The following is a 13,261-nucleotide window of genomic DNA, read 5'->3' on the forward strand; positions in this document are numbered from 1 at the left end:
CTTGAGCACCACTCTACTCCTCTCATGATTATCGACGGTGGCATATTTTGATTCTTAGTATTTATCGTATTGCCTCCTGTTTCTTTTGTTGTATTTGTACTCAGCTTCGTGACTTTTTCTTCTTGGAAAGATGTACATATTCTTAGATGTATATATATATGACGCCTCTTGATGAAGACTATTTTGATATGTTGATGCCTCCGGGCCTCTTTTCTTTATGAGTTGCTTTATGTTTGTTAATACATGACAATGTGTGACCACTCGTGTTGCATTTGCATGTGTATACCGTACGAATTTTGCTGAAACTCCGTGATGTGTTCTATGTTTATTTCTATACGATGAGGTTCAAGAATTCACTTAGCAAATGCCAAAGCTTGTTGGGTGCCAATCACACACACCCTTCCTATTTTGGGTTCTGACAAAATCAATTTTGGAAATAACCAAGACTAAACATCGTCTATCATGTTTACAATTAGATAACCATCAAACAGCTATAAGCCTATAACCAACACAAAGTTCTCGTTGGAAAAGCCCCCTTAAGATTCATTGATACAACGGCTCTTAGATATGAGATTACAGTACAGAATTATGAGATTAATGTCATCCAATTACTAATTAGCAAGCAAACTATACCTGATATTACTGTCTGTGGATTTTCTCTCGTCTCTGTTCTTTGGTTTGGTTGGTGAAGGAGGGGGTGGGGAGAGCCAAATAAGTTCAGGCTGCCATATCGTTAGATGGCCTAAATAACCCTTTAGGAACAAGAAACCAATAATGAAATTAAAAATAAAAACAGAAGCAAACACATAAATATGAGAAGACAAAGCAGAAACTTTTACAATAGGCAGCTTTCCTTGATCTGAGAGAGCAGTTCTATAGATGCCTGATCCTAAACAACAAATGGCATCTAGGAAGAGAAATGACTTCACTAGTTCATTATGGTCACAAAAATTTGGAGAAATTGATGTATTTGCACAAGAATCAACTTGATGTATGAAGTGAACGGCAGCAAGTGCTTTGATATCCGATTGCAGAGATCTTATGCTGAAAGAACAGCAAAATTATCAGGAACCAAAGAATGAGACCAGTTATCTCAATAAATCTCCACAAAGTGTCCAGTAGAAACAGCTAATTTAGTTGGATACTTTAACCAGTGCTTCTACAGAACACATAAATCTTGATTTACTAATGAGATTAAAAAAGGTTCCAGAACACACACGGAATATTTCAGTCATTTAGGCTCCATCCATATCATACTCACCTATAGGACTTTTTAGTCAATAGAGCAAATGATACAATTGAGATATAGGCAAGATTGATGCTCCAAACAGGAGCACATTAAGAACAGGGAACCTCAATATTGGTACATCTGCAGGTTTTATGCAAATGGGGAAACTTACAGCACAAATTAAGCAGAGGAAGAGACGCGCTCACAAACACCAGGCAGCCATCCTTTGAAAAATTCCACGTCATCCATCGCTGCAGGAGATAAGGCGCCAAGGGGTGTAACAGTAATCTGTAATTAAGTGTAAGTAACATGTTAATGATGAGTCATTAGCGAGAGTCGCGAAATAACTTCCATCGAATAAATGACTTATACATACATATCCTTGTCGAAGGAAAGAGTAATCATTATCCCCATCATCCAGTTCTGATCCCTTGGCCTGGGAAAGAATAGACACACAATAAATTTAGTAACTGTAGACAGACCCTATAACAAAAAAAGTAATCTATACAAAGACAATTACAACGAAGGAATCCAGAACCATCTGAAAATGCTTTGTCCTAGAGTAAATAAGTTGAAATGTAATTTTCCTGTCACTTGTGCAAATACGCACTGTTGCAATTGTTATTGCAAAAGAAGAATAAACAACAGAGAACTCGATCAGACAGCCATCTCACTGGAATGGGAAGTAAAGCTGAATGGAAATTAAATGAGACACAGGAACCTATGACTATTTACACCAAAAAGTTCCTAAAACATACAAACATCAAAGCTAAACTTTCCTTATACAAATGTATTAGGTATATTAGCAACCCATTCTGTTCATCAAAAGGAATTTTCCTTCTTGACCTCTTGTTCAGAGAGAGACATATAAAAGGCACGTATAATCTACACTGCACCTGATTCAATTAAAGGAACGAAGAAAATTGCTCAAACCTCTCACCCCTTTCCCTCCGAAAACAAATGGAACTAAAAAAGAACTAAACATAGAGAATATGCTGAAAAATCACATGGAGGGTAAGATGTCCAACATTGTGAATCAGACCAGAAAAGGGTACTCTGTAGCATGAGCAGGAAAAATGATCTGAAAAGGCAACAATTGGAGCAGAGGAAGAAATGCATTCCTGTGAGAGCATAATCAAAACTTTAGCAAGTACTAGATAGAGAGAGATACTTACTTCTCTCTTGAACAATAGTTGTTCTTGTTGCGTGCTTAAGTTGCTCTCTTCCACATATGTTTCTTTACTTGCTGATGAATCCATTGTCATTGTGGATAACATTCTTCCTCCTTGTGCTTCCGAAAAAACTTGCTTCCACCCCTGTTTGTAAATAGTCTTGCCTTGCTTGGTCAGGCGATACCCCTATCAATATAACAATCAATATCTTTTTGTAGTCAATAGCATATCTACTTTGGCAACAATAACGACAAAATTAACTCCAACCATCTTAGGATTGCTAGATCAGGCAGACTAGCATATTTCCATCATCGAACCTTCACTAGCAACCAGAAGCTTAAATGGCTTCAACACAGACATATATTAAGCTTTCCCAGTCATTCTATACATGAATATTTTCTTGTTAAATAAAAAAATAGATGAAAATAAAAAGATCTTTTTTGGTAAGGTAAATCAAAAGATCTTTTATAGTCCTTATACTCTCCTTTCACCATTTTGAAATAATCTCCTGTTTCATCTTTCCAAACTTCATGTTAATGTTACAAAAGCTATTGTTCAGTTTACCTTGGAATGGGCAACATCGGTTGGTACATCTATGTTAAGAAAGCAATTCTGAGGATAAATTTTATTCTTGATCTCAGCCAATATAGCTGTAATGATTGGCATGCAAGCTTCAGCTGCCAATACGAAATCATCGACCTTGCTTTTTCCACCAACCCTGGAGTTGACAAACCACATTGAAGAAGGCAGAATAAAAAAATAACTTGTCTTCACGTTAACGTGAAGACGGGATAATGTGGTGTACTATACCAGTCATATGACACTGAGACCGAAGGAACACCATTGAAGAAAGCCTCTCGTGCACCAGCCACTGTGCCTGAGTAGACACTGCATTACCAACAATAAATCCATTAGTTTTAGCAGCCACTTGTTTTAGTATAATACAAAAGACCAGGTCTGCTGACTTTTATTAGGAGCACATTGGGAACTTAATTAACATTTGGAAAGCTAGAAACCAAGAATTGGCAAGGAAGGTCTTGTCAAGCATTTGCTGTTGGGTCCATCCCCTTATTTTGAGGAAGAAAACACCTCCCTTATTTTAGGGAAGAAAACACTTCCCTTGTTTTGAGGAAGAAAACATCTTCCTTGTCTTTGGAAAATTGTCAAGTGCTTGCTTGAGTCACTAATGACATCAATAGGTTCATCTCATACCTATAAATAGGGAAGCTTTCTCATTTGTTAGACACACCAAAAATTGAAGAAGACAACACATCCCATAGAGAGAAAAAAATCTAAGAGAAATACTCTTAGTGAAAGGCTTAAGTAAGAGAAGTCTTTGAGAGAATTTTTAGTAAAAATTCTTGAGTGTAATTGGGATTAGGGTTGTGAGGTTAAGTGTTGTAAACACTTGTAATATTTCTTCTTTAATAAGATCTGCAGCAGCAACGTGGACGTAGCTCTCACATTGAGGGTGAACCACTATAAATTTGTGTGTGCTATTTATTCTTTGCTTACATCACGACTTAAGTAGGTTCTGTCTAAGGAGGTTGGTATTTAAGTGGTCCAGCTGTGACCCTCCAATCTTTCCTGGGAACCTGCTTACAAAGGTCGGATTTGGGATTCAAATCCTAACAACTGGTATCAGAGCAACAGGTTGTGTTGTGATTTAGAAACGATGGGAGGCGAAGATGGTACGACGCACGGCATCGGTAAATTCGATGGTACAGATTTTGCGTTCTAGAGAATGCAAATTGAAGATTATTTATATGGCAGAAAGTTTCATGAACCTCTGAGTCCGAAACCAGAGGAGATGAAGCAAGTAGATTGGGATCTCCTCGACAGACAAGTTCTGGGAGTCATTCGGCTAACGCTGTCGAAGAACGTTGCTCACAACGTGGCAAAGGAGAAGACCACCGCAGATATGATGAAGGTATTGTCTGACATGTATGAGAAACCTTCGGCAAATAATAAGGTATTTCTCATGAAGAAACTATTTCATCTAAAGATGATGAAAAATGCTCATGTTGCTGCACACATAAATGAATTCAATACCATTGTAAATCAATTGTCATCGGTAAAAATTGATTTCGATGATGAAGTACAAGCTCTAATTTTGTTGGCATCCCTACCAAATAGCTGGGAGCCAATGAGAGCAGCGGTTAGTAATTCTGTCAGCAGTGACAAACTAAAGTTCAACGATGTTAGGGATCGTATCTTTGTTGAGGAGGTGCGCAGGACAGATTCTGGAGAGGCATCACGAGTTCTGCTTTTAATGTTGAAAACAGAAGCAGAAATTATGACAGAAACTACAACCGAAATAGGGGCAGATCGAAGTCAAGGAATGGCAGGGGTCAATCCAGACCAGGACGAACACTTGAGTGTTGGAACTGTGGAAAACCAGGTCACCTCAAGAAGAACTGCAGGGCGCCAAAGAAGGAGGACAACAAGGGGGCTGGAATCAACGCTGCTATGGAAGACATTGGCGATGCGTTGTTGCTATCGGTTGACAGCCCGATAGACTCTTGGGTGCTTGACTCAGGAGCGTCCTTTCATACCACCTCACATCATGATATAATGACAAACTACGTGGCTGGGTATCTCGGCAAAGTTTATTTAGCCGATGGAGAGCCGCTAGACGTTGTTGGCACGGGAGACATTAATTTGAAGATGTCAAATGGATCCTCGTGGAAGATTACAAAAGTTAGACATGTTCCAAAGCTGATGCGAAACCTGATCTCAGTAGGTCAGCTTGATGATGAGGGATATGATCTCAAATTTGGTAATGGGTCTTGGAAGGTGGCGAAAGGTGCTATGGTAGTTGGCCGAGGAAAGAAGATTGGCACTCTCTACATGACGACTAGCTGTCGTGATACTGTTGTTGTGGTTGACAACACAAAGAAGACAGATTTGTGGCATTGTTGGCTGGGACATATCAGCCAAAAGGGGATGAAGCTGTTAGTGACAAATGGCCTAATTCCGGAGCTGAAGACGGTGGACCTTCATACGTGTGAGAGCTGCATTCTCGGAAAACAAAAGCGAGTAAGCTTCTCAAATGCAGGCAGGGAGTTGAAGGTTGAGAAGCTGGAATTGGTGCACACAGAAGTGTAGGGACCTACCACTATCCCCTCTCTTGGAGGATCACACTACTACGTGACCTTCATTGATGATTCAACCAGGAAGGTGTGGGTTTACTTTATGAAAAATAAATCCGATGTGTTTAGTGTATTCAAAAGATGGAAAGCCATGGTTGAGAATGAAACAAACCTCAAGTTGAAGTGAATGAGGTCCGACAACGGCGGAGAATACACTGATGGTGATTTCAAACGGTACTGTGCCGATAATGGGATCAAGATGATGAAGACTATTCCTGGAACGCCGCAACAAAATGGAATAGCCGAAAGAATGAACCGAACGTTGAACGAGCGTGCTCGGAGTATGAGAATACACTCTGAACTGCCCAAGACATTCTGGGCAGATGCAGTCAATACCGCGGCCTTCTTAATTAACCGAGGACCGTCAGTTCCCTTGGATTTCAGAATTCCAGAAGAAGTCTGGAGTGGCAAGAAGGTAAATTTTTCATTTCTGAAAGTGTTCGGCTGCTTATCATATGTTCATAATAATGATACGGCTAGAAGCAAGCTTGATCCAAAATCAAAGAAGTGTTACTTTATTGGCTATGGTGACACCGAGCTTGGTTACCGATTTTGGGATGAACAAAATCGGAAGATCATCCGAAGCAGGAATGTTGTCTTCAACGAAGAGGTACTGTACAAAGACAAGTTGCAAAAAAATTCAGAATGTCAGGACAAGGAATCGGAAATAGTCGATTTGAGGGACTTCCCGACACCTGAGCCGCAGCCAGGTACAGCCGAGGCAGAGGAACAAACAATCCGAGAAGGTGCTGATGAAAGTGCCGATTCTGAAACAAATAAGCAAACGCCAATCACAGAACTACGTAGATCATCCAGGATCAGGAAGCCGATTCACAGGTACTCTCCATCCCTCAACTACATTCTACTCACTGATAGAGGGGAGCCGAAATGTTATGAAGAAGCAATGCAAGTCGATGAATCGACCAAGTGGGAGCTGGCAATGAAAGATGAGATGGATTCACTATCGGAAAATCATACATGGAAATTAGCCGAGTTGCCAAAGGATAAGAGGGCATTGCAAAACAAATGGGTTTATCGGATAAAGGAAGAACCCAATGGAAGCAAGCGTCATAAAGCAAGGCTGGTTGCAAAGGGATTTCAACATAAAGAAGGCATCGACTATACGGAGATCTTCTCTCCCGTAGTCAAGATGGTGACTATCGGAACTGTTCTTGGACTGGTAGCAAAGGAAAATCTACATCTGCAACAGATGGACGTGAAAACTGCATTTCTTCACGGTGATCTAGACGAGGAAATCTACATGCGACAGCCGGAGGGATTCAAAGTCAAAGGAAAGGAGAATCTGGTGTGCAAACTTCAAAAGAGTCTGTACGGACTAAAACAGGCTCCAAGACAGTGGTATTTAAAGTTGACAGCTTTATGAAGAAAGCTGATTTTTCAAGGTGCGAGGCAGATCACTGTTGTTACTTTAAGAAATTTGAAGACTCGTACATGATACTGCTACTCTATGTCGACGACATGCTAATCGTAGGAGCAAACCTACAGGAGATTGATCGGTTGAAAAAAGGGTTATCGGAAGAGTTTGCAATGAAGGATTTGGGAGCTGCAAAGCAAATCCTTGGGATGAGAATCGATCGAAGCAAGGAGGGCATCAAACTCTCACAAGAAGAATATGTGAGGAAAGTTATCAAAAGGTTCAACATGCATGATGCCAAGCCAGTCAGCACTCCCTTAGCTGGACACTTTCGGTTGTCAAAGGATCAGTCGCCGACAACCGAGGATGAGAAGAAGCAGATGGACAAGATACCTTATGCATCTGCAATCGGTAGTCTTATGTATGCAATGATATGTACAAGGCCAGACATTGCACATGCAGTGGGAGTTGTCAGCCGATTTATGAGCAATCCGGGAAAGCAACACTGAGAGGCTGTGAAGTGGATATTCAGATATCTGAAAGGCAGCTCGAGTTCAGCTCTGTATTTCCGAAAATCAAAAACAGGATTGCAAGGGTATGTTGATGCTGACAACGGTGGTGATGTTGATAGCAGAAAGAGCACATCCGGGTATGTTTACACCTTCGGAGGTACTACAATCTCTTGGGTTTCCAAGTTGCAAAAGATAGTAGCTCTCTCTAGTTGTGAGGCTGAGTACGTTGCTGTGACGGAGGCCACAAAGGAAATGATGTGGCTACAATCTTTTCTGCGGGAATTGGATCAGGACCACGAGAGAAGTGTGCTATATTGTGATAGCCAAAGTGCCATTCATTTGGCAAAGAACCCGGTCTACCATGCTCGAACAAAGCACATACAACTCCGGTACCATTTCATTAGATCAGCTTTGGAAGATGGAGCGCTAGTGCTTGAGAAGATCGCAGGGAGTCAGAATCCAGCAGACATGCTGACAAAGGCAGTGACGATAGACAAACTGAAGCTATGCTCAGCTTCAGTTGGCCTGCACGAAGTATGAAACTAGGAAAGAGCTGCTGCATCGATCAAAGTGTGAAGACAAATTAAAATTAGTCTTCAAGTGGGAGATTTGTTGGGTCCATCCCCTTATTTTTAGGAAGAAAACACCTCCCTTATTTTAGGGAAGAAAACACTTCCCTTGTTTTGAGGAAGAAAACATCTTCCTTGTCTTTGGAAAATTGTCAAGTGCTTGCTTGAGTCACTAATGACATCAATAGGTTCATCTCATACCTATAAATAGGGAAGCTTTCTCATTTGCTAGACACACCAAAAATTGAAGAAGACAACACATCCCATAGAGAGAAAAAAATCTAAGAGAAATACTCTTAGTGAAAGGCTTAAGTAAGAGAAGTCTTTGAGAGAATTTTTAGTAAAAATTCTTGAGTGTAATTGGGATTGGGGTTGTGAGGTTGAGTGTTGTAAACACTTGTAATATTTCTTCTTTAATAAGATCTGCAGCAGCAACGTGGACGTAGCTCTCACATTGAGGGTGAACCACTATAAATCTGTGTGTGCTATTTATTCTTCGCTTACATCACGACTTAAGTAGGTTCTGTCTAAGGAGGTTGGTATTTAAGTGATCCAGCTGTGACCCTCCAATCTTTCCTGGGAACCTGCTTACAAAGGTCGGATTTGGGATTCAAATCCTAACATTTGCAACCCATATCACCAAGTATTGTTGGTAATGTGCTTTATGGTTTCATGGATCCATGGGGGAGGTGCATGATTTGAAATATGAAAACTTGGTTCAAAGAAAGATGGTTTAAATAGTAATAAAAGTTGAATAAAAAATACTGTAAATCAGAACAAGAGGTAATAATTGTCCACTTCATGCAGAAGGATCTAAAGGCTAGACACAGAAGTTTACTAACATGTGATAACCGCAATTGCTACCCTTATTTATTCCGCTGACAACCTGCAAGCATAAATGACATGAGTATACATAGTGATAATGCGATGCTGTACATTAGGCTGTTAGCACACATGTATCCTGTATGAAAAGCTCCAGTGCAAAATTATTTGAACATCTACAGCTTGGCACTATGACATTAAGTATGAGAAAGAGGTCCAACAGAAAACCCTAACGACAAATGAATTGTTAGCCAGCTATAAGAAGTATCAGAAAGAGGTCTATATAGCTAAAAGAGCACCAAATGACGTACACAAATTCTGATCTCCCACTGTTTTTTTCACTGGACCATTCCTCCTGATAGATTGAAGGAGTATCATCCCAGTAGGGAGCTAGCTCACACATATTAGATGCATCATTGTATGTTTGGTAGTTTTCTTTGATCTTTTCATGGTTCACCTTTATTTACAAAAGTATTTGCATTCCATTTCCCTTTTTACTTTTGTCTCTAAGGAAAACTCACTAGTAAAATCATAATTGCAGGAAAAATTAGTATTTCCTCTTGTTTAGCTGGAAAGCAATGAGACTTATTGTGAATCTTTTGAGAAATTAGGATAGTAAATGAGGAAAAGAAGTTTAAGTAGCCAGTTTTTCTTTTAAACAAATATAGTTTATCTATTTACCAAAACACACACACAATGACAAATAGTTTGAGCAGCAAGTGTTGAACCCAAATAGTAAGGATGGATTCAATTAAAAGTTAAATCCTTCAACCTTGTGAACCCAACAAAAGCAGATACAATGAACTTGCAACATTTCAGTTGTCATTACAGGGAACAAGGAAGCAAGAATTTTTTATGTTTAAAAAGTACTTTTTCATTTAAATGTAACGTTAAGCTAAATGAACTTTTTCTGTTAAAATAGAAACTTCCTATCAACATATTTATGTGATGACTGAAGCTGAGTGCTACATGACTACATCATAGGGAGGCAGAATAACTTGTCAAGTATTAGTATCAAATGTTACCAGATCAGGTACAGAGGGGAAGAGCACTTTGGAGAGCCCGATGGAAGTGGAGTCTGCTGGGGTTCCTGCCAAAAGAAAAAACAAAAAGAGAGAGAGGGAAAGAGAGTTATGAAAACTAGTTATGAAGTATCCCGAAACAAGTTGTACTGAGCAAGAAGTATAATTCTGAATAATCAGCAATTTTATTCGAAACCAGAAAGACGTCAATTTCCTCCCGCTAACACCAGTTGGAAAGAAAAGATGCCAGTCCCCCATGTTTAGTCCAGTAAGTTAAAGATCAGTACAAAAAAGAATGCTTCTCATTTTTTCTCCTATTGGTAGACCAAAACAAGAGAATTGTCAGCATTAACTGAACAAACTAACTGGGAAATCAGAAGCAATCTCACAAAGTTGCGGATGACAACATGTTAATATAGTATGGCTTTGAAAGAAAGTGAATCATGAGTACCAGATCTTTCTATCCAATGGTTCAAATTCACAACAAAACGGCATAAAATGATCTATTGTCTTGAAGCATTGTGATAACCCATCAAACAACCATTTAATAGTCAATGTTCAACAATCACTAGAAGACAGGATAAAGAGGAGATAAAGCCTTAACTAAGCTAATTCTAGAAACATGAACCATGAACCTAGAAAAACTAAAGTTGTACCCTATATTTATGACTCTACCAGATTATGACAATTAACTTGTTTAAGAGCCTGACAAACCAGAAACCGCAAAAGCTGTCGCTCCACTGATGTCCACCTTCTTGACGGAAAGAGGATGTTGCCATGAGATACTGTGGCTAACAGCTGACTTTTCACTGGGAAAACGGGGATAAGAATGTAATAAATATCATTTTGGATCCAAATAGAGATTTATAGGGACAAGAGATTTAGTCTTAGACGTCAACAAATTACCAGAGAGAATAAAGGGTGCACAGTGAAGTAAATTAAAAGAGAATGAGCGCCCAGAACTTTGATGCATATCAGATCTTTAAACACAATCATGACTTCATACCAAGAGTTGTGGTAGCGAATATCAAATAAATTAACAGTCACAAAATGTTCTAGTCGATCATTATGATTGTAAGCAATTATTAATGAAAGAATTTACATAGGCACTTGGGCAGAATTTAGACAGACATGTTATAGACATTGAGACAGGATGCATTCGATACAGAAGTTGCTTCTTCAAGTAATCACATAACATGTCTTTTACTCAAAAAGGGCAGCCCAGTGCACCAAAACTAACAAGGCAAACTACCTCCAGCTGACCCTTTAGATGAAATGGCTAGTTAGGATCTTCCCAATCAAAGTAACCTAAATGTTACATTCGATACATATTTCTGAAATGGTAAAGGTATTATTAGTAAAGGTACCAAGACGGTACAGAAGTACAGGGCTCTAGAAAGACCAAAAGATATTACATCAGTTATGCAACTACTTCCTCTTATCTTCACGGAGAGAACATCTAAATCAAGCTTAAAGTCTTTGTCACCACAATAGTATCAGATTCCATCCCATCTGAATAAATAAACAAAAGAAAATGAAAAGAAACAAACAGATCTATTTGCACTTTATTCTTTATTGATAATTGTGGGAACACCAATACACCATTACTACTAGTACGGCATACATATAAGCAAACATTGGTCGTTTGGTTGTTGGTTAGCAAGTGAATTATTCATGTATTAAAACCAGCATAACTAGTATAATGTTTGGTAGCATTTTAGATGCTATGTATAAAATTTAGCACACCAAGTACGGTGTTTGGTTACCAATTTACATTCCCTCATAACTAACACATGTATAAGTTATGAGGGAATCACTATATTATTTTATACAGGGTAGAAGATGGAATAACTAATACATGCTTTGTCGGTCGAGCTCATCGCACGGACTTGCCTAGTGCGGTTTACCTCTCCTGTGTGGTTTGCAGGCTATTACACTGGAGAGGGATTTAGCATGTGCGCAGCCGAAGGGTAGCGGCTACGGGTTCCCTTGTCATAAAAAAAAATCAATAACTAATACATGAATAACTCCAAAAAAATAATTAAACCCTACATAACTAATCCCTACATTACTAATACCTGCATAACTCTAACCAGCAACCAAATGACCCCTTATTTGTCAGAGCCCATTTTATGAATCCAACTTTACATGGTTTGCTTTTCTTTGAGCCAGGGTCTATCAGATCTGCATACACTCTACCCTCCTCAGACCCCAAGAGAATTATACTGGGTATGTTATTATTGTAGTAATATACAAACCATCTTAGGTACAAATTCAACTACAATACATGTAGACAGTGATAATTACTGTATATTTTAAAGAATAAATGAGAGAGAGAGAGAGAGAAACGTACGAATCGGGAGCACAAACAAGGACATTGAAGAGATTGGAGGAGACAAGAACTTGAACGAGAGATCTCAAGCCCGGAGCATCAATTCCATCGTCATTTGTGATCATCACTGACGGTTTATTATACTCACTCCTATTCTCCATTTTGGTCCCAACGTGGAATTGATTTGCGCTGTAGTTTGAGTTAGACTTTAACTGAAAATGACAACCATCAAAACTGTTCAATGTAATATACAGACAAGTAATCGTAGCAACAGAATGCAAAAAGAAAAAAAAGATTTGAAGTCTTTTTCATGTTTACCTCACTATACCACCTACGAGCCACTAGCGAAAAAGACAGATTGATGGATATCCTACGTATTAATCGGAATATTCTCGCTTTTGTACTCCCTCCGAATCCAATAGAATATCCACTTAATTATTTGCAAACCCTTAACAAAATACTAAATTTTTATCCCCGATTTGGATGGTGGTTTCCGTGATTCATTAATGTATGTATTTCTATGAAACATGTTTGTTTTCATTGTTCTTAAAATGATGTGATATGGTGTTGTAAACTCGTGGTTCATCCACGGTTATATAACCATGAAAAGTCTCAATTTTTATAATCACAGACTTGATAGTTTTTTCATGGTTACATATTTTATTTTCCCATTATACCATTACTTATTTTTTTAAATTCCGATTTTATCTTTTACTTTAGTTTTATTAATATATATATATAAACTAGATTTTTAATTTTGCCTCCAACTTCTTAAGCCTGTTCTGCCTCGAAATCCTTCAAGCTTTGTGTTTCTTCTATTATTAATAATCATGAAGAGGAAGATCAAGATTATCCCTCTTCGCTGGCAACAATGAGAAGAAGAAAGAATGAAGACTCACTGTTAGAGCAGTAAAAAATCAGCAGCACACGCATGGATCAAACAGAGAGAAATGAAAGCTTTTTTTGAAGCGTTAAAGCTTTATCTAGCGCACGCAAGTTTTTTTTCTGTTTATAAAGTAATTCACACAAGTTTTTTTTTCTTTTTATAAAGTAATTTGAAAAAAAACACTTATATTC

The 13,261-nt window shown here is 38.6% G+C and overlaps 1 protein-coding gene across 2 annotated transcripts; it reads right to left on the reverse strand.

The window, feature by feature from the left end:
- Positions 1-759: 759 nt before the first annotated feature.
- LOC132642137 (uncharacterized) lies at positions 760-12,658 on the reverse strand. Of its 2 annotated transcripts, XM_060359407.1 has the most exons (11): positions 12,503-12,658; positions 12,206-12,396; positions 10,567-10,661; positions 9,856-9,920; positions 8,851-8,894; positions 3,211-3,288; positions 2,965-3,118; positions 2,404-2,586; positions 1,605-1,664; positions 1,401-1,516; positions 760-1,044 (listed from the first exon to the last, which is right to left on the reverse strand). In XM_060359407.1, the coding sequence occupies exons 2-10, from the start codon at positions 12,343-12,345 to the stop codon at positions 1,409-1,411; spliced, it is 927 nt and encodes a 308-aa protein (XP_060215390.1). In that variant the 5' UTR covers positions 12,346-12,396; positions 12,503-12,658; the 3' UTR covers positions 760-1,044; positions 1,401-1,408. The 2 variants fall into 2 exon arrangements, with proteins under 2 accessions (XP_060215390.1, XP_060215386.1); XM_060359403.1 differs by lacking the exon at positions 12,503-12,658 and having other exon boundaries at positions 12,206-12,469.
- Between the last annotated feature and the right edge of the window lie 603 nt (positions 12,659-13,261).

Source organism: Lycium barbarum, chromosome 1, assembly GCF_019175385.1.
Source record: "Lycium barbarum isolate Lr01 chromosome 1, ASM1917538v2, whole genome shotgun sequence".
NCBI lineage: Eukaryota > Viridiplantae > Streptophyta > Magnoliopsida > Solanales > Solanaceae > Lycium > Lycium barbarum.